The 25811-nt window shown below is 41.6% G+C and overlaps 1 protein-coding gene across 1 annotated transcript in view; it reads left to right on the top strand.

Annotated features, from left to right (window-relative positions):
• The first annotated feature begins 2875 nt into the window (after positions 1 to 2875).
• The window catches only part of CAT (catalase), a 29583-nt gene continuing 6647 nt past the window's right edge, over positions 2876 to 25811 (top strand). Inside the window, exons 1-8 of the mRNA XM_033149902.1 lie at positions 2876 to 2972; positions 17528 to 17699; positions 18343 to 18453; positions 21366 to 21496; positions 22926 to 23030; positions 23562 to 23687; positions 24295 to 24486; positions 24608 to 24760. Coding sequence (XP_033005793.1) covers positions 2907 to 2972; positions 17528 to 17699; positions 18343 to 18453; positions 21366 to 21496; positions 22926 to 23030; positions 23562 to 23687; positions 24295 to 24486; positions 24608 to 24760 — 1056 coding nt within the window. The 5' untranslated portion in view covers positions 2876 to 2906. The remainder of the gene's footprint in view (positions 2973 to 17527; positions 17700 to 18342; positions 18454 to 21365; positions 21497 to 22925; positions 23031 to 23561; positions 23688 to 24294; positions 24487 to 24607; positions 24761 to 25811) is intronic.

Genomic DNA, 25811 nt, shown 5'->3' on the forward strand with positions numbered 1-25811 from the left:
TTGGATTCAAACCTATGCTTCTGCCTGCCACATGCTTCTAGCCAAACTATCACACACAACTCTGTCTTTTGCCTTTCTAACTAACAGCTAGTTGAGGGAGTATAGGGAGTAGGGACCACCCATTTGTTGTCTAGTACAGAGCTACTTTCTTTGTTACCTTAATGACTCATACTTAGGTCATTACCAAGAAGCTGGCCAGGTTATTCCAACAATTGAATTCTCTTTTTCTTTTCTTTTTACGGTTTTGTTATATACATTTCAATCGTTTTACAGTTATTTTAACATTTCAAAACTCAACTTCCTTCCTCATCTTTCTACGGTTCCTTAAATTTATTTTTTTATCATTTCCTGCATATTCTAGATTAACTTAATTTACCAGTATTCTTTTATTCATCTACTTTAATTATATACTCTTATGAAACTGCAGGTTATTACAATGATTCTGCCAATGTCCTTATCTGTTTACAATTTGTTTGTAAATATTCAATAAACCATTTCTGTTGTTTTATAAAAAGTTTGTTATTTTGATTTCTTATTTTACCGGTAAGTTTTGCCATTTCTGCATAGTTCATAAGTTTTTGTATCCATTCTTCTTTCATCAGGACTTCTTTCCTTTTTTGGGCAAATAACATTCTTGCCACTGTAGTCACATACATGAATAAATTTCTGTACTGTTTTGGCAGTTCTGTCCCTATAATTCCCAAAAGAAAAGCTTTTGGGTTTTTTTTTAAACAAATGTTATTTTAAACATCTTTTTCAATTCATTATATAGCATTTCCCAGTAAGCTTTAAGCTTACTACAAGGCCACCACATATGACAGAAAGTGCCTTCTTTCTCTTTGCATTTTCAACACTTATTCTATTTTGATTTATACATTTTTGCCAATTTACTCGGTGTTAGATACCATCTATATAGCATTTTCATGTAGTTTTCTCTTAAACCATAGCACACTGTAAATTTTATATCTGTATTCCACAATTGTTCCCACGCTTCCATATCTATATTATAACCAATATCTATTGCCCAATATATATCATTGAATATTTTACTTGCTCATCCTTTGTCTCCCATTCCAGTAATATCATACATTTTAGACGCCACTCTAACATTACATTCCAACAGACCTCTCTCTAATTGTGATATTTGTTCCCCAAACCCTTGTGTCCTATCTTTCTTAAATACTTCATTCAAATGATGATATTGTATCCATGTTGTTAACTTTCCTGATAAATCCTTAAATTCTTTTAATTTAAACTCTCCTCCCACTTGTTTTAATAAATTTCTATAAGTTGTCCAATCTTCTATCATATTATTTTTCTTTACCACTATGGCTTCCAATGGTGAGAGCTAAAGCTGTGTTTTTGTCCCAAATAAATTTTTGTATTTATCCCATACTCTATACAATTTTTTCCTAATTATGTGATTTGTAAATCCTTTGTGTACTTTCACCTTTTCATTCCACAAATAGGCATGGCAACCAAAAATATTATCATGACCTTCTAAATCTGATATATGTGGATACTCCAATGTCATCCATTCTTTCAACCAACAAAAACAAGATGCTTCATAATATCATGTCATATCTGGCAGGAAGAAACCTCTCTATTTTGCATCTATCAATATTTTATATTTTATTCTCGGTTTTTCTCCCTTGCCAGATATATTTAGAAATATCTTTTTGCCATACATTGAAACAATATATTGAAAAACAATTGTCTGTTATTGGGGGGGATTGGGTACATAGCTGTCAACGCTCCCTGCTGTTTCCCAATGCTATAATAAGGAAATTTCCCGCAAAAAAAGGAAAGGTTGACAGCTATGATTGGGTAGCTTCCCTTCTTTTGTATCACTTTTTCTTATAGTCCTGTCCAATTCCTGGTTTCTCTTCAGTTAGCATAAATCTTTCGCCTTTTACCAACAATTGAATTCTTGCAGCATCCAGCAGTTTAGAAGGGACTCGGACATACAGCCTAACACACATCCCAAAACTACAACACTGCTATACAGGTAAGTACATTTTCATCGCAACATTTCATTTATTTATTCATAAAAAATATTTGTACACCACCATATCATATAGATCTTTATCACAGCAGTTTACAGTATAAATACATAAAACCAAAGAAAACAATATAATAAAAAGTTAAACAAGTTAAAAAGCAAAAAGAAATAAAAAACATTGATAGACTCTGTGTGTGTGCACGTGTGTGTGTACCAGCCAAGAAGTCTATGTTACTTCTTTTATGGTTATCTTTAATTTTTAAGAGAATTAAAGCTAAGGCTGCAATTCCAGACACGTTTGCTCCTGATTCCGCCTCACCGACCACATTGGAGGTTGGGAAGAGATTCCTCTAGGCAGCAGCTGAGAGTTCTTGACTATGATTAGATATTTAGCTCTCTGCACATAGCGATTGCCCATTGATGAAAACATGTGTTGCAAGAAGGACCGATGTTATGCAAAGGGAGATAATGATCATTATACTTAATTGGTGTTCAGAGCAAAGAAAGAAAAGCTCCACGTAAGTTCAAATAGAAAAGGTGTGAAGTTTACTATGTACCAATAGCCATAGTTCTAGTCACAGGGTAGGTAGTGTGCATGCATGCACACGAAAGCTCATACCAATAACAAACTTAGTTGGTCTCTAAGGTGCCACTGGAAGGAATTTTTTTAATTTTGTTTCGACAATAGCTTAGCGAAGGGCGCCCTGCCTGGCCAATCAGGAACGAGAAGGGGCGAGGCTTGGGGCTGCTTACCTTTCCTTGCTCTCGCATCCTCCGCTTCCTCAGCGCCGGGCAAGAGGACGAGGTGAGCGCGAAGCGGGAGTCGCTCCGCAGAAGTCATTCGCCTCTTTCCCAAGAAGCTCGTCGGTGCAAAAAGTCATCCTGCTCGCGGCCGTCTCGAGAAATGGCCGAGAGCCGAGACCCCGCTAGTGAGCAGCTGAAGCGCTGGCAAGAACTGCGGGGCTCGCAGGTACCCCCCCCTTAAAACCCATTGGCGCGTTCCACGCAGCGCGCGCGCTAAGTATCGGGTTTGCATTCAGTGGGCGAGTATCTATCTGCCTTAGGACGCAGTTAGGCGGGCGCGACCACCATCTGAAAGGCGGCGGGTGGAGGGGGGGTTTGGATGGTGACGGTTGGTAAGGACCATAGGAGTGGTGCTTCCCTAGATTTAGAGTGGAGAGTTATAATCCACTGTCAATCTCGGGTGCTGTTAACGGGAAAGAAGGAACGAAGTGTCCAGTTCTCTTTGGGGTGGGAGGGCCCAAGTGCCCACGAGGGCCAGTTGAGCCCGTTGGGGAGACCTAACAGCTGTAGAAGGGAATAGGGCTTCGGTGTCCTTAATAGCTAGGCAGCAGAGGTGAGAATAGTCTTTTTGGAAGATAAGCTGCAAATACAGGTAGGTTGTTTAAACGTGGGCGAAATGCAATCAAAAATGTTCAAAGCCAGGGATTTCTGTTTGCATCAATTTTGGGCTGCAATCTTGAAAGCCCCATTGAAAAAGATGGAATGTGCTTCTGAGTAGATATGCTCAGTATTATTCCCCAACCCCTTAAATTTATCACCCACTTTTCCTCTGTCATAAATGCAAAGCTAGATACTTAGCTCCTGACTGGTCCTGAGTTCCTGAGTGGTCAGCCATCCAGTCACTAACTTGATACAGACCTGCTTAACTTCAGCAAAAGGGGCTTCATGGCACTTTGGACCAAACCCTGGGGCCATTTGATGAGCTAAGCTGGCTCATTGGTGCCAGGGGCTGACTTTGGTAATACAGTGGTACCTCGGGTTACAGACGCTTCAGGTTACAGACGCTTCAGGTTACAGACGCTTCAGGTTACAGACTACGCTAACCCAGAGATAGTACCTTGGGTGAAGAACTTTGCTTCAGGATGAGAACAGAAATCGTGCGGTGGCAGCGGGAAGCCCCATTAGCTAAAGTGGTACCTCAGGTTAGGAACAGTTTCAGGTTAATAATAGACCTCCAGAACGAATTAAGTTCTTAACCCGAAGTACCACTGTGCTCCCCCACAAAAAAAAAAAAAAATTCCCCTAATTTTCACAATAATTATTTTGGTACAATTGGATCTAATGATTGAATACCACTTTCTGAGTTGTGACTTGTGACGTGCTGTGCCAAGACCTGCTTATTGAAGTGCCTCGCCTCTGTGCCCTGTGCCACCAACTGCACCACCCTAAATCTGGCGCTGGCGCTGCACATCAGCAAGTGCAAATGTTAAATGTTGGGGTTGTGTGTTTCAGACTATTATTGTTGCCTATTTTTAAGGCGCTGTAATGAAGCCAAACAGCTTTTAAAGATGGGCTTACCTTTGTGTGAGTGGTGCTACTTGTGTTCTAAATGGAAATGTATGTTGCCCATCCTTCTTAAAAAGACCTATTCTCTAGTGGTAGCCTTTGAAGAATCTCTTCCTGGTTTGTGGGCAGGATTTTCAGCAAGAATAAAACCAAGGTGAGCGACTTGCCCCTCAGGCCAACAGTGTGTGGCTAGCAGCAAACAGGCTTCTGGGAAGGCTCGTATCTGACCTGTTGTGACACTATTTGAATTCTGCTTCAGCAACGTATTTCATTTTGCAGGGGAAAGTCTTTCAGAAATGGACCCTGGAAATGGCTGTGCATACCCTTGTTGTTTACTGATACAATTCCATACATTGGCATTTTAACTGAAAGATTAGCCAGTTTATTTGCTATAAGAGAGAAGCTTCAATGTATTATTCCTTAGTTTGTTGATAATCCTGATAAAATACATGACAACAGACTACAAAATAAAACCAAGTACATTAGCTATTATATTCTAGTGCCCAAGTGAATCTTTATGCATTGGTATATGTAGCAAATTTTAATACAGTTTAAATGATTCTACTGAAATATTTTTAACCACTATGGTAGCTGAAATACAGTAAAGAATGTGCTATATTGCTGTTTGCACTCACTTGTATAACAGCAGAACCTCTGTGATAGATATGTTTTTATCATATACCTCCTAGACCAGGGGTCTGCAACCTTTAAGACACAAAGAGCCACTTGGACCCGTTTCCAAAGGAAAAAAAAAAACCTGGGAGCCGCAAAACCATTGCGACATTTAAAACAAATATAACGCTGCTTATATTGTTTCTTACCTTAATGCAATAATAATAAATAACGTATAGGAGCCAATGCAAAGTATAATTAGTAAAAACAACAAGAATAAGTTCTTACTTTTTTGCATTGACTCAGGGGCGTACCCAGGATCAAAACTGGGGGGGGGGGGGCAAGCCATGGTCCTTCAGGTTGTGACATTTCAGCACGGAAAGGCGAATGAAACCAAAATTTTAGGGAAATTATATATAATTATAGCAGTGCTTTATTACAGTAGTTATTACAATTATTTGCTTGGTTTTTTAAATTTTTTATTCTAGTTACATGTCTTATACCAGGGGTGGCCAACTCCCAAGAAACTGTGATCTACTTTCAGCAGTGATCTACCCCCGTTTTCTGGGGTTCAGCTCAAAGTTGTTTTGGGGGGGGGGGTGTGGTGGGTGGGAGAGAGGGCTTCCCCCTCTAAGATAGGTTGGCAAGCGAACTAAGAAAGAAAGAAAAAGGGGGGTGGGAATGGAAAAGTGGGGTGGAAAAATATAAATTGGGGGTGTGGTGGGTGGGAGAGAGGGCTTCCCCCTCTAAGATAGGTTGGCAAGCGAATTAATAAAGAAAGAAAAAGGGGGGTGGGAATGGAAAAGTGGGGTGGAAAAATATAAATTGGGGGTGTGGTGGGTGGGAGAGAGGGCTTCCCCCTCTAAGATAGGTTGGCAAGCGAACTAAGAAAGAAAGAAAAAGGGGGGTGGGAATGGAAAAGTGGGGTGGAAAAATATAAATTGGGGGTGGGGTGGGGTGGGGAGAATATCTATTAAAAATATGTAGTAGTTTAAAAAATAAAATAAAGGGGGGAAATCTTTTTCTTCTTTTTCCTTTTTTTGAAAACAAAAACAAAAGGGGAAGAGAAAAGAAAAAAGGGGGGGATAGAGGGAGAAAAGGGTAATAATAAAAATTCAAATAGAGTGGCTGCAGCAGCTGTGGGGGGTGTTTGTTTATTTTTCGTTTGTTTGTTTGTTTTAAAAATGGGATTTCTCCCCTTGGATTAAAAAAGGAGGGGAGGGAAAAAAAAAGAGGGGGGTGGGAGAGCAAGGCAAAAAGCCAAAAAGCAAAAAACAGGTTTTTTGGGGGGGGGAATCGCGCCAGGCTCTGCAGCGCGCCGGCCTCGGGGCTCCGGGCCCCCGAGCCGCCCTTGGGGCCATCGTTGAGCATGTACACCGCCCGCAGCGAGCGCTGGCGAAGCACCGGTTGGCGGAGGTTTCAGAAGCAGCCCGGACGTTTTCGCCGCCGCCGCCCGGCCTTCCTGTTGCACAGCGGCGCAGGAAGGCTCCGAGTCCCGGCCGGGCCCCCGGGCGCCCCCCGGATCCCGCTGCCAAAGAGGCGCCGGACGGCGAGGCGGAGCAGCAAAGCCAGGCGGAGGCGGCAGCAGCACCATCCGGCGACCGACGCCGGGAAGGTCCCCCGCCCGCCCGCCTCTCCGGGGAGCGGGGAAGGCGCAACGGAGCCAAGCCCCACAAGGACACCCCAGCCGCCCGCCGGGCCCGACACTCCAAGGAGGGAAGCGGGCAGGCGCGGCGGGTCAGGAGGATGGCGCGGCGGGCGCAGCCCAGGCGGGCCAGGAGCGCAGCGCAGTGCCCCCACCACTCCGCGCCACCTCCGTGCCCCAGGCAGCCGCCCCAGAGCCGAAGGAGGAGCGCCTGTTGCGCGCTCACAGTGGCGGGCCACGGCGGGGACTGCCCCGCTCCGCTCCGCCAACTGCGCTGCCGCCGTCGCACCAGGCCCCGCCCCCCGCGCCTCCCCCCGGCTGCCCCCTCCCTCCCTCTCTCTCTCCCCCCTGCAAACCGCCCCTCCATCGCTGGCAGGGCTGGCGCGTCTTCCCTCCGGCCGAGGAGTTCTCAGGCGCAGTGCCCCCACCACTCCGCGCCACCTCCGCGCCCCAGGCAGCCGCCCCGGAGCCGCGGCAGGGCCGCGAAAGAGCCGCATGCGGCTCCAGAGCCGCAGGTTCCCTACCCCCGTCCTAGACTTTAATGCAATCAAGTGCAGGAAGTATATGATAAAAGCATAGTTACTGCAGTACTGATTTTATACAAGTTAAGATTATCCCACTGCCTGAAGAGGGGGTGAAAATATTTTGAACTAAGGAATATTTAATATGTCAGTTTACAGATTTAACAGAGCATAGAGTAATTTAATAGAGCATTTATTTAAGGAATTTATATCCAACCTTTCGAAAAGTTCCCATGATAGCTTACAAAATTTTCTAATTACAATAACAGAATTTTAAAATATGGATAATTTCATGACTTAATTATACTTGTTGACCAGAGGGTTGCATAAGCATATGAGAAAATGTGTCTTCCCAGAGGAATCCACTGCTCAGTTACACCTGTCAATTACAGAAGTCCATACCTTGCTCTTTGAGAAACGTTGGCATATAGGACCAGGGCTTTTAAATTTTACTTGTAAAAGGGAGACAAAGGCAGGGATTTTTATTTTCTGAAAAGCTTTTGATCAGTGTGTGCTGGTTTATTGATTTTATCATTTTTAATTGAATATTCCCCACTATTACTTCTCTAATAAAAATGGAATGTAAATGAGATGGTAGTTATTTTAAGACTACAGGTGATAAGAGTTTTATAAAGACTGCATAATGCTGAAAGTCTAAAAAGATTGAGTCCACATTTGCAGATTCTTAGTCACCATGATTGAATACAAATACATATTCCTTAAGCTATTTTGGGTATGAGGAGCAGCTTTATGTCAACCATCATCTACTGCTATTTGTATTTCACATCTGACTTACTGTATAATATGCTATGCATGTATACATGGGTGTTGAAAAATAAGTTCCATCAAGTTCAGTGGGACTTACTTGCAGATAAGCTTCTGTGTTATTTCAGGCTGCAATCCTACATACCTCTATCTGGGAGTTAGTCCTACTGAAGTGGAAGTTCTGAGTAGCCAACCAACGAAGTTGACTGTTAATTTTAAAATTCCAGAGATTTTGGAATATACATTTTGGAATATATTTACAGACTGAATATATATTGTACTATTTGCAGAACTGGGATGGTTGTATGAAGGTAGAGATTGATGCATGTGGTTTTTTACATGATTTTAAATTTTTTTATAGTTTTAAAAACAATTGTTTGTTGTTTAGTCATCTTAGTCGTGTTCGACACTCCGTGACCCCATGAACCAGAACATGCCTTGTAAACTCTCACTTTCTTCTCATAGCTTCTCCTTTTTTATGTCCATGGAGTTTTCTTGGCAAAATACTGGAGTGGTTTGCCAGTTCATTCTCCATAAAAACAATTACCTTAAGTTTCTTTTTTTTTAAAAAAATCATTAAAATGAAACATGTATGTATTTTACAAGCAAATGTGTTTAAGTCTTGACATCCAAATCTTTTAAAACTGAATTCATGACTGTCAAAGGGATTGTATTAAAGCATACCCCAATTAAAGCAAATTAAAGCTTTGATTGAATTATGGGAGAAATGACTGTTGAGGTCAAGTATTTTCATTATTTCACTATTTTGTGTTTTTGTGACAAATTGTGAATATTTGTTACCACTGACCTCCTAACATGAACACTTATTTTCTTCTAATGAAAGAGACTAGTGGTTGTTTCTGGAAAGTCTGAGCACTTTGGCCAAGCTCTTAAGAGCTTTCTAGGCTTATCCAAAAGGCTTGCACTAGCTCAATGGCTTTTTGACTTTGCATTGAACAAATGACTTCAAATCCTTTGGGCTCATTGAACTAGTTTCATAGTCCTTTTGTTTACTTGAAGACTGCTAGCCAATTTTGATTGGTATCTTTGCATGTGTATGGAATGAACAAGCAGATAAAAATTATGTCGTACAAAGGGTGTATATGCCATAACAAATTTTTTGGAACACGCTCCTTAGTTGTTAAGCTGTGTTCTCTTTGTTGTAGTAAGGAAACAATATATGCATTCAAATGGAGAGCTTGATTTAAATTAGCTAACTAAACTTTATCTTGTATTTAAATCACTAAATTGAATCACACTGATTTAAATTGGTCCACTCTGGTCTGAATACAAGGTGACTGCAAACTCATATTGTGATGAAAAACCATTGGATTGTGTTGAGATTCATTGCAGTGCAACTGAGAAAACAGACTACAACTACACCACTGCTGAAGTGATAAAATCGGAGCCTGAAGTTTGGAGGTGGAGTGGTTACTCTCTGTCACCATGTTCTTAATAGCACCTGTGGAAGTACAGGTAACATAAATTGTTATGGATAGACAAAGGAGTGGGTGGAGAGAGATGAAAGATGCAGTTCATTTGTGTGCCAACCTAAAGGCATTTTGCAACCCTCTGTATTCGACACAATCACATAGATTCATACAAACAGAGAGACAGGATATCATTTAACATTTTGTAAGCAGAATTCCCCTTTTCCTCTGCAAACCCCTGCTGCATAATCTGCTCTGCGGGTCCCCCAACCCTCTGGAGCAAATGTGGGGGTTCATGGGGGGCCACAGGGTGAGGATAGGGAAATCCTGTTGCACAAATGGAAATCTGGTCCGCTTTTAGATGAGACCACTAGATATAACCCATATTAGTAACCTTCTGCAATAGTATTGCAGTTAATGAATATAGCAAGGCATGCTATATGAAGAACCTGCTGGATCAGATCAGTGGCCCATCTAGTCCAGTATCCTGTTGCATGGCGAGGCCCCGGGCCCCTAGCTCCCCTGAAATAAATACACCAACACAAGTATATTGGGTTAATGGGATAAATAAGGCCACAACTTTATTGGTTGCAGATTTGAGGGGTTTGGCTTGGGCAATTGCATGAAGCAAGACTATATCCTGGCTCCTGCCTGAATGCAGGAAGTCTCTTAAGGGTCAACCACCGGAAGGGGGAGCCCTATGATGTACATCGAGCACCTCCAGAGGCACCGTTGGGGTTGTGGCATGGCCCAGGCTTTGGACAGGAACCACACCCCCGGATCCCTTTAATGGGGTACCCTTAACATGGAGGGACAGGTGGAGGAACAACCTCCTTATCAATAATAAGGCTTACCCAATGCCTAACCTTACAAAGTTGTGACGATTGCTACTAGGTAGGCAAAAACCAAATGGCTAGTGCCAATTATGCCAAGTGGAAAAATTCCTACCTGGCCCCGACAACCAGGCGACGACATAAGTCACAGCAAGGCCATAGTCAATCCATGCAAGAAAAGAGGGTGGGTGGGCTGGGAGATCCCACGAATGGAGGGAAGCAAACAGGTGTAGCCACGCCCCCAGGTGAACCCATTGGTTGGCCGGGGGCGCAGTGGCGTACGGAGCCGCTTTGCTGGTTCTAGCGGCAAACGGGTCACCCCGGGGGGCGGGGTACCGCTCTGTAGCGCGTGTGCATCATGACGTCAATGCATGGGCGCAAGCAGCCACTGCACAGATGGGCTGTGGCAGCCTGTCCATGCGACGGCTACTCACACGGCAACTCGCAAGGCTGCCGGGTGCGAGCAGCCACATGGACGGGCTGCGTTAGCCCGTCCGAGTGGCGGTTGCTCACGCCCTGCATCCGGGATGGACTGTGCAAGTACGCACATGCGCAGTCCATGCGGGATTCCGCACTTGCGCAGTCCGTCCCGGATGCCGGGCACAAGTGGCACCTCGTCCGTGCGGCAACTCGTAAGGCTGCAGCGCGCGAGCAGAGAGCTGCCACGTGAGCAGCCGCCACATGGAAGTGGTGCCAGGCGGCGGCTTAGGAGTTGCGGGGGGTGGGTGGCACGGAGTGTCACCCCCCTCCAGGCTGGAACTGGCTGGAACCAGGGGCGTGCCGCTCTCAACACCCCCACCTCCCTACGCCACTGCAGAGGCATGACACGGCCGAGGATCCTGATGACGTAGGTGCCGTTCCTCCACCCACTTCATGGTTGCTGCAAGGACCCGGATTCCCACCCGCAAAGCAGCCCCTCCTAAAAGGGGGAGCTGACTTCTCATGGTAGTCAACCAGATGTCTGTGGGAAGCCTGCAAGCAGGACCTGAGTGCCGCAACGCTCTTCTCTCATGTGGTTTCCAGAAACTGATACTCAGGAGCATGTTGTCTCAGCACACCATACCACACTTAGAGTAAACAGGTATATATCCTGTAGTTAATACTGACATAGATCATAACAAAGTATTGTGGAAACCTGTGTCTTTACTATTTCCATTTGTGCTGCTAATTTGCTTTTCTTTTGAGAAAAAACACAGTAGATTTTTTTTTTATTCATTCAGAATATTCATTTCGTAGCTGAAGATTGATCAGTTGAATTTACATATATGGTACTTTACAACAATGAGCTGTGCCCAAAGCAGCTCACAGCAAATATTCAAAACACTGAAATACTGAGCACTGAAAATACAAATACTGAAGAGCATGCAGGCCAGCTGGCAATGCATTCTTTGCAGTAAAATAAACCTATCCATGAAATAAGTTAAAATATAGTAAATTGTTGTTGTTGTTTTTAAAAGAATCACAAAATGCCAAACAGCTAAATTTTGTGCTATAACCATGCCTGGCTATCCACTGTTTCCTGAAACCATTAGCAGGTTTAAATCTGCAGAGCTCTTTGCTAGCCTTGCATATATCAGACATTTTTATTAGATTATGCTGGAAAGTCTAACTACATTTTTCAACTCCAACACATGGAAAACATGTTTATATACATTTTGAGATGCATTTAATCCTTCTGAATACCTGTTTCCCCAAATAAATTGTGGGTAATTGGTGCATTTCAAGAGGTGTGAAAATGCAAAGCACAGCTGTCATTTGACTCAGTGATAATTATTTTAATTTTCAAAGTGTGTTTTGCAAGTCATATACTTCTCTACCAACTTTGCCATAGTTAATTTAGAACTCTTGTGTGATTATGAGTCTCTGTACAACAAACAATATTGCCTTTCTAAATCTTGTGACATGTTTAAGTGGTTTTCTTTTAAATATCCAACACCCAGGGGCTTAAAATGGTTTATTACAAAACTCCTTTGAAATGAAAGTGGTCATAATGATATGGGGATGATAAATTCACATAAATTGTCCTTTTAATCTCAGGCAAATAGTCTTCATTGCCAGGAACTCTTCAACAACCGCTTACAGTAACTTCCCCGTTTAGGGAAGCTTTTAATATTTGATGAATTATTGTACTTTAATATTTTGCTGGAAGCCACCCAGAGTGGCTGGGGAAACCCAGTCAGATGGGTGGGGTATAAAAAAATAAATAATAATAATAATAATAATAATAATGGAATGTCACTGCGCTGTTAAGTGTCTCTCTAATGACCATTCTGTTCCTGTTGAGCCCTTTATTTCCATGCTGGTGGGAATGCATGCTAACTTTCAGGGTTGATTTCCTACAATTTTTTTTTTTTTGGATGAATATTAGTATTTTTCGGTGGCCATCTTGCAAGGTAACTCCTTGCAGATTCATCTCCCCTCCCCTTCTTCGCTTTGTTTCCCCCATTTCTTTTTTGTCTTAGCTCTCTTTTGTTTATTTTAAAACATTTTTGTACTGCTTCTAGTGGGATAAATCAGCCTCATATAATCAACATGCCTAATTCTAATTAATGCACAAAGATGTTAAGACCATAAAGTAGGCTAGTCTGCCACATCACTCCCCCTCACTTTGGGATGCAGGGCTACCAAACCCTTTGATCTCTCACTTCCACCACATAATCCCTGCTAGTAAGGAAGTCTGAACTGGATGCTCCAGGCTTAGACCACATGACTTAAGGAAGCAGTTTTTGTACAAATAGTTTAGAAGCTCTCACCATTTTGGAACCTACCCTAAGTTATACTTCCTGTCCCTTTTTTTTGCTGCTGTGTGGAAAGGCATATGAATCTGGCGTTTGAGTAGTTTGTAACTTGCCATTTTTAACTTACCAAACATGTGGTTTCTTTCTATGCTATGGGAAGTGGGGAACTTCGGAAGCAACTTAGAAGGGGATATTTTAAAAGTCTAACAACCTACATTTCCACCCTTTGCTGCATGTTTTGTGATTTTAAATCTCAGCTGGGGTTCTCTCACCGAATAGCACTTGCCCCAAACCTGGATCTAGGCATCCAGCGAATTCTCCTTTTATTTTACTGTATCTGGTTCCCCCACCCCCAGCCAAATTAAACCAACACTTCTCTATATTAATTTCTGCATCAGTTTCAAAAGTGAGTCGCAAATGAAAAAAGAAAGAAAGAAACTTCCACGGCACAAACTTTTCCAGGCACCTTGTCTGCATCTTCATGTCTTTTGCTATTACATGTCTTTCTTCCCTCCACCTCCTCCACTTGGAAACCATAGTAAGTGACACAAAGAAATCTGCTAAAGGAATCCTTTGGGGGTAAAGTAAAATCATTGGAGCAGTGGCATAGGGAGGGGGGGCGAAGGGGGCAGGGAACCCCAGGTATCACCCTGGAGAGGGTGACACTGGGCGCCCCTCCCTGGCTCCCCGCACTGGCACTGGCACTGGCACTGGCACAGCGCACTGCTGGCAGACCCCAAGCAAGCCCATCCCAGGCTGGCCTGCCGGCAGTGGGCTGCTCCCTGCGCACTGGGAGCGCAATGCTGCCGGCGGGCCAGCCTCGGACGGGCTTGCTCAGGGCTCTCATGCCAGCAGCACGCCGCTACGGAGCGCTGCACTCCGCCGGCAAGCCCCGAGCAAGCCTGTCCAGGGCTCACCCGCCAGCAGCGCGCTGCTCTCCTTCATTTGCCCCATCTGCAATAAAACATGTCTCTCCCGTACTGTCAAAAAGCGAGTTACCAGATGGTGTAGAACATGGACCAGGTCACTTCTACTGTGTACCTAAGTAGCTGTTTGTGTCCCTTGGCTACTAGAATCTGGATGATCTGCAAATATTTTCATGACAGTAGAATAATAGTCCGGATTGCTAACTTTTTAAAAAGGAACAGAGACCCCAATTTCTGATTGCAGCTGATGCTTCAAATTTATTTGTGTGCATAAATATAAACTGCTCTCTGTTTGAACTTTGAGCCATGTTCTTGCAAAGCTTTAATTTAATGCTAACAAATAATATGTCTGTTACTTAAGTGCAAAAGGGTTATCTACGCTTAATTGTAAGTGGGTTGTCCATAGAACATTACTAAATGTATTTTTCTTTTCAAAGCTTCCTGAGCTGCTTCTGTCCACCATATATATGATGCACACTTCACTCCTAGGAAGAAATGTACAGCACAGTTCTATGCCATTCATACAGGATTTTATTGAACATGATCCATATATCTCTTTGATTAAAGCAGTATATGTGGGGTTTTCTCAAAACATGTATACTGTGAAAGAGATCAGAATGAGAAATCCACACTTGCCCAATGACCCTCAGTGAGCTTCCCGGCTGACTGGCAATTTGAAACCAAGTCCAGCCCTCCAGTCACTTTTAGGGTATGCTGCATAAAACTGCACAGAAGCACAGAATGCTGCTTGCCTTGTTTTATGTGACCCCAGCCTTAGCCCTGTTTTAAGTAAGAAATACATGATTTCAGACACCCGATTTTTATGGCATGACTGCAGTTGTCACTCAAGACAGGTTGACCAAAATATGTTGCTCCATCATTCCGTTTGGAAATTGACTGACACTCCTGTCAGCCATGGCAATGTAAATTGTACACAAAGCTAGTTGAGATACAAGTCAGTATAAATGATTGGTTGGTGTAATTGCTTTAAAAAGGTAAGTAAAACTTTTCTTTGTGAAGTGGTTATGGAAAGCAGCAAACACTGCAAAAAACCAAGTCTGTTCTACTTCTGTGGTTCCTGTTGACCAGACAGAACTAGGCAGAGTTTCTGTGAATGTTCAGGTAGGAGAGGAATTGTGGGGAGTAGGTCCCTACACCTGGGCTGGGCATCTTCTTTATTGCCTCCTACCTAACCCCATATAAGATTAGCACTCTGAGGAGTTTCACTGTGAAGCATCTCATAGTGACAGGTGTTGTCTTGTGCTGGGAAAAGGAGACACCTGAGCTGAGTTTGGATTCTTTTTTTTCTTCTCTGGGAAAGTCTTTCACAGCAACAAGTACATCTGACAGAGCTCATAGAGCCAAATTAGATTATAGTAGCTGTTTCAGGGGAGCGATAAGTATCTGGATCGCAGCAAGTAGGAGAGGGAGTTTCGTGCCAATAGGGAATTTCCTTCCAATGCAAATGGCAGCTTCAGACAAGTGAGTTTCAACAGGGGCACAAAGGTTAAACTCTCGTTACCCCCTCCCCATGGGTATTATCAATTTTTAAAAGAGTACATAAATTGCAAAGTCACCATCACATATAGTTTCTCCTAAGAGGCTGCTTATTGCTTTTATATTTCCGTGTGCATTTTTCAGCTGCTGGTTTGGAACATATATGGCTGAAAATTTTACAACAACTACTGGTAATTCTTCACTCCTAGCATCCTCTTATATCAATTTTTGGCAACCAAGTGTTTAAAGGCTAATTAATTCTTCATAATATTATGAAGGACTGAAATAAATACTGTAAATTTAAATATTACAGTAAATCTTTTAACTTTCCCTTGTGATAGAAAAAAAATTGTTAAAAGTTTCTTCACATTTTACAATCACCCCATACCAAAGACAGTGCATATTATAATGTTTAGCTGTCTTCCCCCACTGACCCACCTCCATTCTCATCTTCACATATCTAGCAATAAAACAAGAATTCTTTCTTTTCCTCTTTGTCACTTTTGTAAATTAATGTGTACAGCTATTATATAGAACAAAAAGTTTATTGGCAGAGAGACTTAAATCTGTTGAGTTCATTTGTAGTCCATGATCAAGAATCTAGGTGTAGTCCTTAATGCATGATTAAAGCAGATATAGAAGATGCAATATCCTTTTAAATAATCTGTAAAGGAGCGAAGGCACCTTTTATCCTCTGAATGGGTGGTGCCAGGGTGATATAACTCCCCTCTGTAGTTATTCCAAAAGACGCACATGCTCAAGCGGGTGGAGCTGTAGGTGCTGTGGGAGACACTTAAAAATTAATGCAAGATTACTTTTGCTAATTTAATCTGCAGAGGTTGATATTAGACATCTGAATTTCAGGATTGTGTCATGGCTTGTTATCTTCCTTGTGTCTGGCTTCCAGTTATGTTGACTACCATTCAAAAGCTTTGTTGGTCTCTCTGCTAGCTGTGAATAACCTGCAACTATGAATGTTACTGTAGGCATAACCTGCAGTTTTCTACAGTGAATTTTTGGCTGCATCCATATTTCCATTAATGTACAGTGGTACCTCGGATTAAGAACTTAATTCGTTCTGGAGGTCCGTTCTTAACCTGAGGTACCACTTTAGCTAATGGGACCTGCTGCTGCGCTGCTGCCGCGCGATTTCTGTTCTCATCCTGAAGCAAAGTTTCCATTTGCTATGGAAAGATATTACTGTATATAAAAAGATACATTTAGCCTTTAGTAATAGACCATGTGTAATATCCATGATGTAGGCTGGAAGTTCAATTACTTTTCATGCCTGAGGCTTTAAATTATTAACTTTCCATAAGTTGCTGGAAAACCAAGCAGTCTATTCTGTTAAGCTTATTTTGAAAGCTTAAAGGTAAAGCATAAACACAATTAAGTACTTAATTACTATGCACTTCAAAATCTGGTGACATTCGAGTTTGGAGGTGCAGCAGGATGTTACTGATTCAACTATTTCTGCCTCAGCATTAATTTAATAATGAGAACTCTTTGAAATGGTTTTCCTTTTTTCATATTTATATTGGTTTTTTAACACCTAGATTCTTATTACATGCAAACCTAACCTCTCCTAATAATTCCTATTATAAAATGATTGAGTTTAATGCTGGAAGTAATTTACCCTGTAGTGTAAGAAAGCATATTACATCATATGTCTGTCAAATTAACCTATAAGCACGTTCAGTAAACGACAAAAAGAGTTAAAAGCCGTGTGTACTACCCCGGTATGGTTCCCCTTCATCACACACGCACCCCAAAAAGACAATGACAAAAATCTACCGACAGCATACAAATCAATATGGCTGACCTGATCAAAAACACTCACCCACCCCACTCACACAGGAAACCAAAGACCACCACAGCCAACCACAAATGAACAACCACACCCTACGCCAGCCCCGACCTCTCTCACCACCAAAGGAACACAAGCGAACAACAGAGAACCTTCACAAATGACACTGACACCAAACCCTACATATATTAAGTAAAATAGAAACATCACCACCCCACCCCACCCATCTCTCCATTCCGCCCAACCTTTCTCCCCCTTTCTCTTCCCAATGTCTCAACAAATGAAACTGATGTGTAAAAACATTACATGGAAAAATACGAGAGAGACATTGCATATACCTTTTTAAAACAAGAAAATCCTCAATAAAAAAAAATTTTTTTTAAGTCGTGTGTACTTTTCCTTGTTCTAGTCTTGATTTCCCCCCCCCCCTTTTGTAATTAGAAACCAGATAATGTGACCACAGGAGCCGGTATCCCAGTGGGAGACAGTTTAAATCTCTTGACTGTGGGTCCACGAGGCCCCCTTTTGGTTCAGGATGTGGTTTTTACGGATATGATGGCAAACTTTGACCGAGAGAGGATTCCAGACAGAGTTATACATGCCAAAGGAGCAGGTAAGTGTTAGAAGTTGCTTGTTGTTTTAAAAGGAAAAGATGGAGAATTAAATATTGTGAACTAGTTACACAATTGTGTAGCACATAGCTTTGTGTAGAGAAGCAACAAGAAAGCAAATAAGTTCCCAGAATGTGTTTCCCTCAGTTTTGTAGTGCCAGATTTATGCTGTCATACCAAGAACGTGACTCCTGCCCTGGGCCTCAGACAAGCTGTGCACGGGCCTGATTCAGACACAGTGCTCAGCCAAATCATGGCCCAGCACCCAGCAGAGTAGCAAAAGCAGTAGTAGTGAAACGACCGTATTCTCCGGTCCCTCTTTGGTGTACCAGCTCACTGCATGTTCACCTTTAAACTATAGTTAAGCTTAACTATGATTTAAAGTGGTGAGAAAACCAAGGCATTGTGTGAGAGAACTTTGCCTGCATTCTGATTGATCTCTACAGTTATCTCCTGAATAGTTTCCCCTTATTAAAAATTAGTTCTGTTAATTATGAATCCAACAAAAAATTTGGCCGGTTGTTGTACTTTGTCCTTTATTTGCATCCTGGAATCAGATATTCTTACCGAAATCCTTGTTGTTTAGACTGTTTGTTTCTGCTTATCTTCAGTTTTTAATAAAAGCAACCATTTTAAACATTTTAGGAGCTTTTGGCTATTTTGAAGTGACTCATGACATCACCAAGTATTGCAAAGCAAAGTTATTTGAGCATATTGGCAAAAGAACTCCAATCGCTATGCGATTCTCTACTGTTGGTAAGTCTTTAAAAAACACCTCTTTGTGTGTCCATTTTATTTGTGTCATGTGTACACACCTGCATTCATTAAATGGGTACTTAGAGGAGCTAATTTTGTTAGACTTCATGTATTATTTAGGAGCTTTTGGCTATTTTGAAGAGCCTCGTGACATCACCAAGTATTGCAAAGCAAAGGTATTTGAGCATATTGGCAAAAGAACTCCAATTGCTATTTGATTCTCTAACGTTGGTTAGCCTTTAGAAATTCTGTGCATGTCTATTTTATTTGTGCCATGTGCACATGCATTCACTGAATGGGTATTAGAGGTAGTATTGAGTGGGTATTAGAAGTAATATTTTCATTAGGCTTCTAATATTTTGCAGCTATAATATTTCATCAGTTTGGTCATCTACTGATTCTGACCATGTACGTAGTTGATTAAGAATGGCCCCTTCAATATGACTCTTTAAAATTTGTATTGTTTCCCTAATTTTTACAAAATGCCATTAAGCACACCAGTGCAGGAAGGGATTCCATCTCTACTTCATAATTTTTTATTGATTTTCACAATTGAATTACACATTTAATCACAATAGCACTTCCTGCCCCCCAATCCCGAAATTCACAAATGCCTTTTCCAAAACCTTATATTTGAAGTTCTTAGGCTGGACTAGATGAATCCCAAAACGGAATTAAGATTGCCAGAAGAAATATCAACAACCTCAGATATGCTGATGACACAACCTTGATGGCAGAAAGTGAGGAGGAATTAAAGAACCTTTTAATGAGAGTGAAAGAAGAGAGTGCAAAATATGGTCTGAAGCTCAACATCAAAAAAACTAAGATCATGGCCACTGGTCCCATCACCTCCTGGCAAATAGAAGGGGAAGAAATGGAGGCAGTGAGAGATTTCACTTTCTTGGGCTCCATGATCACTGCAGATGGTGACAGCAGTCACGAAATTAAAAGACGCCTGCTTCTTGGGAGAAAAGCAATGACAAACCTACAGTAGACAGCATCTGAAAAAGCAGAGACATCACCTTGCCAACAAAGGTCCATAGAGTTAAAGCTATGGTTTTCCCAGTATTGATGTATGGAAGTGAGAGCTGGACCATAAAGAAGGCTGATCGCCAAAGAATTGATGCTTTTGAATTATGGTGCTGGAGGAGACTCTTGAGAGTCCCATGGACTTCAAGAAGATCAAACCTATCCATTCTGAAGGAAATCAGCCCTGAGTGTTCAGTAGAAGGACAGATCCTGAAGCTGAGGCTCCAATACTTTGGCCCCCTCGTGAGAAGAGAAGACTCCCTGGAAAAGACCCTGATGTTGGGAAAGATGTAGGGCACAAGGAGAAGGGGACAACAGAGGACAAGATGGTTGGACAGTGTTCTCAAAGCTACCAACATGAGTCTGACCAAACTGCGGGAGGCAGTGGAAGACGGGAGTTCCTGGCATGCTCTGATCCATGGGGTCATGAAGAGTCAGACACGACTAAACGACTAAACAACAACAGCAAACAACCTCATGACTTCCCTCCATTCAAAATTCTTCTGCATTTCCATACTCATGCTTAACCAATTATTATTTGTCTTAATTTATCCAAATTTCTACTGATTGTAAGTCAAGGCCTGCTGATGTTTCAACCTATTTACAATACCCTGCAATCAAACAATAATCATTTCCCATTCTTTTCCCTAACTTTAGCATACTTAATTTTCGCCAACTGACTCTATTGAGTCAGATTTAAAATCCTGCTCCCCTTCCTCCCAGGCTTTTCTCAGTCTCAGAGGCTGTAGTTTCATCCACATTCTAACCACCAAGGCACCCCCAAGCCAAAACCTTGGGAAATCAAATTTCCAACAAGAATCAAGTCAGAAGTCTGATTTTGCTTTTAGGATCATAATACTTATTGAGATGCATAACTGTGAATGGAAAAAGTATAAAGAAACACGGCAAAAGAGGAAGGTGTCTGATGAAGATACTACATTGCCAGCTCTCAGCAAATCAAACTAGGAAATGATTGTGCAATGAACTCTTCCCATTCCATTCTTCTTATAAACTATAAATGGCAACATATAGGTACAATCATCAGCATAATCCTTTGAATTGGTGCTTTATGAATGAATGAATGAATGAATGAATGAATGAAACTTTATTTGCGTCAGCCATCGGCCATAGCAACAAAAGAACATTGCGATATACACAGAACAAAATTAAAAAGGCGATTATATAAAACACAGTTTAGGGTCCTGAGTCAGCAGTCAAATAGTGCACCTTATTCTGATTGCCCCAGCTGAAAACCTTGCAACCTTTGTTGTCATCTGTTCCTCTTGATCTGCCAGGATCAAGATCATGCCTAGTGCTTTATAACATTCATTAGGTGAAGGTGAAGGCTAGGAGGGCAGTTTACACATGTGATGGCCATGGTATGTGCAGTTCATGTGGTGGTGTAGTGGTTAAGAGCGGTAGTGTGCTGTAGTGGTTAAGAGCGGTAGACTCGTTATCTGGGGAACCGGGTTCACGTCTCCACTCCTCCACATGCAGCTGCTGGGTGACCTTGGGCTAGCCACACTTCTCTGAAGTCTCTCAGCCCCACTCACCTCACAGAGTGTTTGTTGTGGGGGAGGAAGGGAAAGGAGAATGTTAGCCGCTTTGAGACTCCTTCGGGTAGTAAAAGCGGGATATCAAATCCAAACTCTTCTTCTTCTTCTTCTTCTTCTTCTTCTTCTTCTTCTTCTTCTTCTTCTTCTTCTTCTTCTTCTTCATAGCTGCGTTCTCAAAGCAGCTATGTGAGCCCTTTGCATGACTGGCTTTGAACTTAAATTTTCATACTAAATTCCCAGTATCAGAATGGATGCCAGTCTCCAGGTTTGAAGGAAAACTGTGTGCAGTTCTCAGTGTGTTCACGTTTATAAACCTTCCTTTTCTAGCGGGAGAATCAGGGTCAGCCGATACAGTGCGTGACCCTCGAGGCTTTGCAATGAAATTCTATACAGAAGATGGTAACTGGGACCTTGTGGGGAACAACACCCCCATCTTCTTTGTCAGAGATGCAATGCTGGTAGGTCAACTCATGACAGATGTTTATTGGGCATCCAAAAGAAGTTAATGGGTGGTGAACAAAAGGGAGAGAGGAAGGCACAAAATACCTGAAACTGTTTCTTACATGGGGCTTATTTTAAAAAAATCTAATTACCGGTACAGTTCCTGTGCCCAGAGGAATCTTCTGCTAACATAAAGTACCTTTCTGTTAGCTTCTGAATGGTCATAATTATTGTTTTTGTCCAGATGTGTATTCTCTGTAATTTGAGCATTGGGGTTGCCTTTCAGTGTTTATTTCAGTTCAGATTTTTTAATTAAGGTGAGCACATTCAAGTGATGCTCTGAAAAATGAGCTGCTTGCTCAAATGTTTGCAAGCAATATGGATTGCAATATGGGTTGCCTGAGGGATCGTTGAATCAGGCAGGCTGTCCTGCAGAGCAACTTCCAAAGAGCATTCTAAAAAAAAATGAGAAACCTTTATCTCTGAGCACATTCACCTTTGAAAATCATTGAGTACTTGCGGACTGAAATAGAAGATGTTCCCTTCTATACATTGGGTTTGGACCATTTAAATCTTTAAAGATTAACGCCAGCACTTCAGATTGTGTCAAGAAAAGCAATGGAAGCCATACAGTTGCTTTAGTGCAGGTGTAATTTTCTCATCCGTTCATTTTGTTAATTAAAGTGACGGTTGCATTTTCACTAGTTGAAGCTTCATAAAAGTCTTCAAAGCCAGGCTGCTGGGTGTTGCAACACACATTTTGGAGCAGCTGTAACCAGTATATTGACAAAACCTACCTGAGGATCCAGAAAGCATGATGGACTCAACACTGCTCCCCAAATTACAAGCCTGTTCCTTCAAGAGGGGCAGGGAGGGCATAAGTTCCATTGTTCATTGATCCTCTCCCTATGAACATCTTTGTCTTGTGAGGCCTGAGTTTCAGGTTTTTTTTGTCTTTGTTAACAAATGCACTTTCTCATGAGTTTTGTCAAAGTTTAACAAAATAGGAATAAGCAGGAGGATTGCAGTTTTCAGGATCTCCTCATGATTGTGCCAAACAATCACTGCTCTCTTATGTTATACCACGGATAGCTCAGTTGGTTAGAGTATGGTGCTGATAATTCCAAGGTTGCAGGTTCAATCACTGTATGGGACAGCCGCATATTCCTGTATTGCAGGGGGTTGGACTAGATGATCCTCAGGGTCCCTTTCAACTTTACAACTCTATGTTTCTTTGATTGTTTTTAAGATTTATGGTTCTATCATTGCTCAGAGTAAGTTCAGATATATTAGAATCATAGAGTTGGAAGAGACCACAAGGGCCATCCAGTCCAACACCCTGCCAAGCAGGGACTGGATATTGATCTTGCTTTACAGATAAAATTCAACTTAGAATAAGGGATGTACACAATAATGTATTTTTCATTTGTATTTTGTTGGTATTAGTTCATATCCTTTATCCACACCCAAAAGAGAAATCCACAAACTCATCTGAAAGATCCAAACATGGTATGGGACTTCTGGAGTCTTCGCCCTGAGTCTCTGCACCAGGTAGGATTTACTCTTTCTATCCTGTTTTTTCTTTGCCTTGGAGACTGAGTCAACTTTGTTTTTCCTTCGTATGTCCTGTGTGCACCTTGGGACATAATTCTCTGGCTCTCTCAGATGGATTATATGGAAACTAGATATTGCACTATTGATGTAGGGCAAAGGCTTGAGGGGTGAGGGCAGAATATTATGCTGGAAATAAATTATGGCTGGAGCATTCTTCAGTGCAGAGAAGTGTTTTTAGTTATGTGAGCTTTCATTAAGGATAGCCGGGGTAGATTTGTTAGTTTCTCGGTAGTGTCGCTCTCCCTGTGGAACTCCTCCCTTCAGATGTCAAGGAGCTAAAGAATTACACAACTTTTAGAAAACATCAGAAGGCAGCCCTGTATCAGGAGGTTTTTAATGCTTTAATGTTTTATTATTATGTTTTTAGATATGCTGTAAGCCGCCCAGAGTGGCTGGGGAAACCCAGCCAGATGGGCGAGGTATAAACAATAAAATTATTATTATTATTATTTATTGCTTTATATTTAGGTGTCTTTCCTGTTCAGTGATCGCGGCATTCCAGATGGATTTCGTCACATGCATGGCTTCGGATCTAATACTTTTAAGCTAGTAAATGCTGAAGGAAATGCCGTATACTGCAAATTTCATTTTAAGGTAATAATATCAGTTTTCCTGCTCAGCACTTGTTAATAACCATTTCCTACTTCTAAATCAGTATTACTGGAATATTAACATATTGTTGTTTACAGGGCTTTGAAAATTTAGTTTTGCATTCCTAGTCTTGTAAGATTTTCATATGGCGCTTCTTGCAACTTATTTGAAAGATACCAGTATATGGGGCAGTCTTTTGGATGCATATACTATGTAGTTCCTGCAGCTTCAGTAATGAGTGACACAATTCCCCTATGCTTCCTGTACAATGATAGAATCATTTATTTTCTGAAACCAGTGTTTGCCTTTGAAAGATTTGCATTCTCTCATAGAATTGCCAAACCACTGCTGTATTTATTTAATGCTAATTTATTAAAATTTGAGAAGAAGCAAGTCTGTCTGCAACTCTAGATATAGGCTTCTTTCCAGTATGGCAGCTTCTTATGCCCTCTCCCACAGCAGATCCTTAGACCAAAGTCTGTTTCTGCATACAGACTGGTCTCCTTAATAATTTTAATATTTCTTTCTTTCATCATTACTAGTATGCAATTCTTAATCAAAACATTTATTAATCAAAAATTCTAAGATGGTGTTATTTTGATTTTTGCAGACTGATCAAGGAATCAAAAACCTTACTGTTGAAGAAGCAGGAAGACTGGCCTCTGAAGATCCCGACTATGCCCTGCGCGATCTTTACAATGCTATTGCTAATGCAAACTATCCTTCTTGGAGTTTCTATATCCAGGTTATGACATTTGAACAGGCTGAGACATTTCCATTCAATCCTTTTGATGTAACTAAGGTAAGCGTAATTTCCATCCCTTTATCCTACATATTAGATATAAGGAATACAAGTTCTGCATCTCTATGGAAAGATATACTTGGAAGAAGTCTGTAATAAATAGTATTCTTGCATTTTATAGGTTTGGCCTCACAAAGACTATCCTCTTATCCCAGTGGGGAAGCTTGTCTTAAACAGAAACCCTGTCAATTATTTTGCTGAGGTGGAACAAATTGCCTTTGCTCCAAGCAACATGCCTCCAGGAATTGAACCTAGCCCTGATAAAATGTTACAGGTAATGAGTATAGTATTTTTATATTTATTTCATAGTCAAAAGCCTTACTGAAATCAATATGTATTACGTCCACAACACACCCTGATCCACCAAGCCTGTAACTCTATCAACAAAAGAAATCAGATTTGTCTAGCATGACTTGTTTTCAAGAAAACTGTGCTGGGTCTTAGTAATCACAGGATCCTTTTTAAAGTGCTCATAGACCAACTATTTAATTATCTGTTCTAGAACCTGGTATTGATGTCAAGCTGACTAGTCAGTAATTACCTGGGTCTTCTCCCCCCCCCCCCATTTGAAGCTAGAGACTAATTTTGCCCACCTCTAGTCTGCAGAGACCTCCCCTGTTCTCCAAGAATTCTCAAAGATTATAGGCAGAGACTCTGAGATTACATCCTCAAGCTTCTTTAGTATCCTTGGGTGCAGCTCATCAGGCCCTGGAGATTTCAATTCATTGCTAGGTGTTTCCTAACTACCTCTTTGCCTATCATGGGCTGCAGCTCCCTCCTTACATCATTTATTCTGTTATCACAAGGTTGGGCATTACTTTCCTTTGGGGAAGACAGAGGCAAAGTAGGTGTTGAATAGTTCTGCCTTCTCTCTGTCACCCAATAGCATTTCTTCTCCACAAAGCTCATTATGAGCTTTAGCCATCCGGACCTTCATCCTTGTTGGCTACTCGTGTATACTCCTCCTTTGTGATTTCCCCTTTCTTACATTTCTTATACATGCACTTAACTCCCAGCTCACCTTTAGTAGGTTTCTGTAGCACCACCTCAGTTTCCTGTGCATAAATGAAGCTGTTATCCCCAGTACCAGGTGCCCCCCTGTCATCTGTAATAATGCCTCCCCCACCCTTCAGGATTTAGTTTAAAACTCTTCTGTTCAGGTTCGCAAAACTGAATCCCATATTTTAGAGCTGTGTGTATCACTAGTGTTTCATAACATAAATAAATATTCAGCAGAATATTCTAATAGAGTTTTTTTCCTTCTCTAGGGTAGAATGACTATGTTAATGTACTGCCAGTTCAAATGTGTACTGCCTGGAAACATA

This window comes from Lacerta agilis, chromosome 1 (genome assembly GCF_009819535.1).
Source record: "Lacerta agilis isolate rLacAgi1 chromosome 1, rLacAgi1.pri, whole genome shotgun sequence".
In the NCBI taxonomy this organism is placed as follows: Eukaryota; Metazoa; Chordata; class Lepidosauria; order Squamata; family Lacertidae; genus Lacerta; species Lacerta agilis.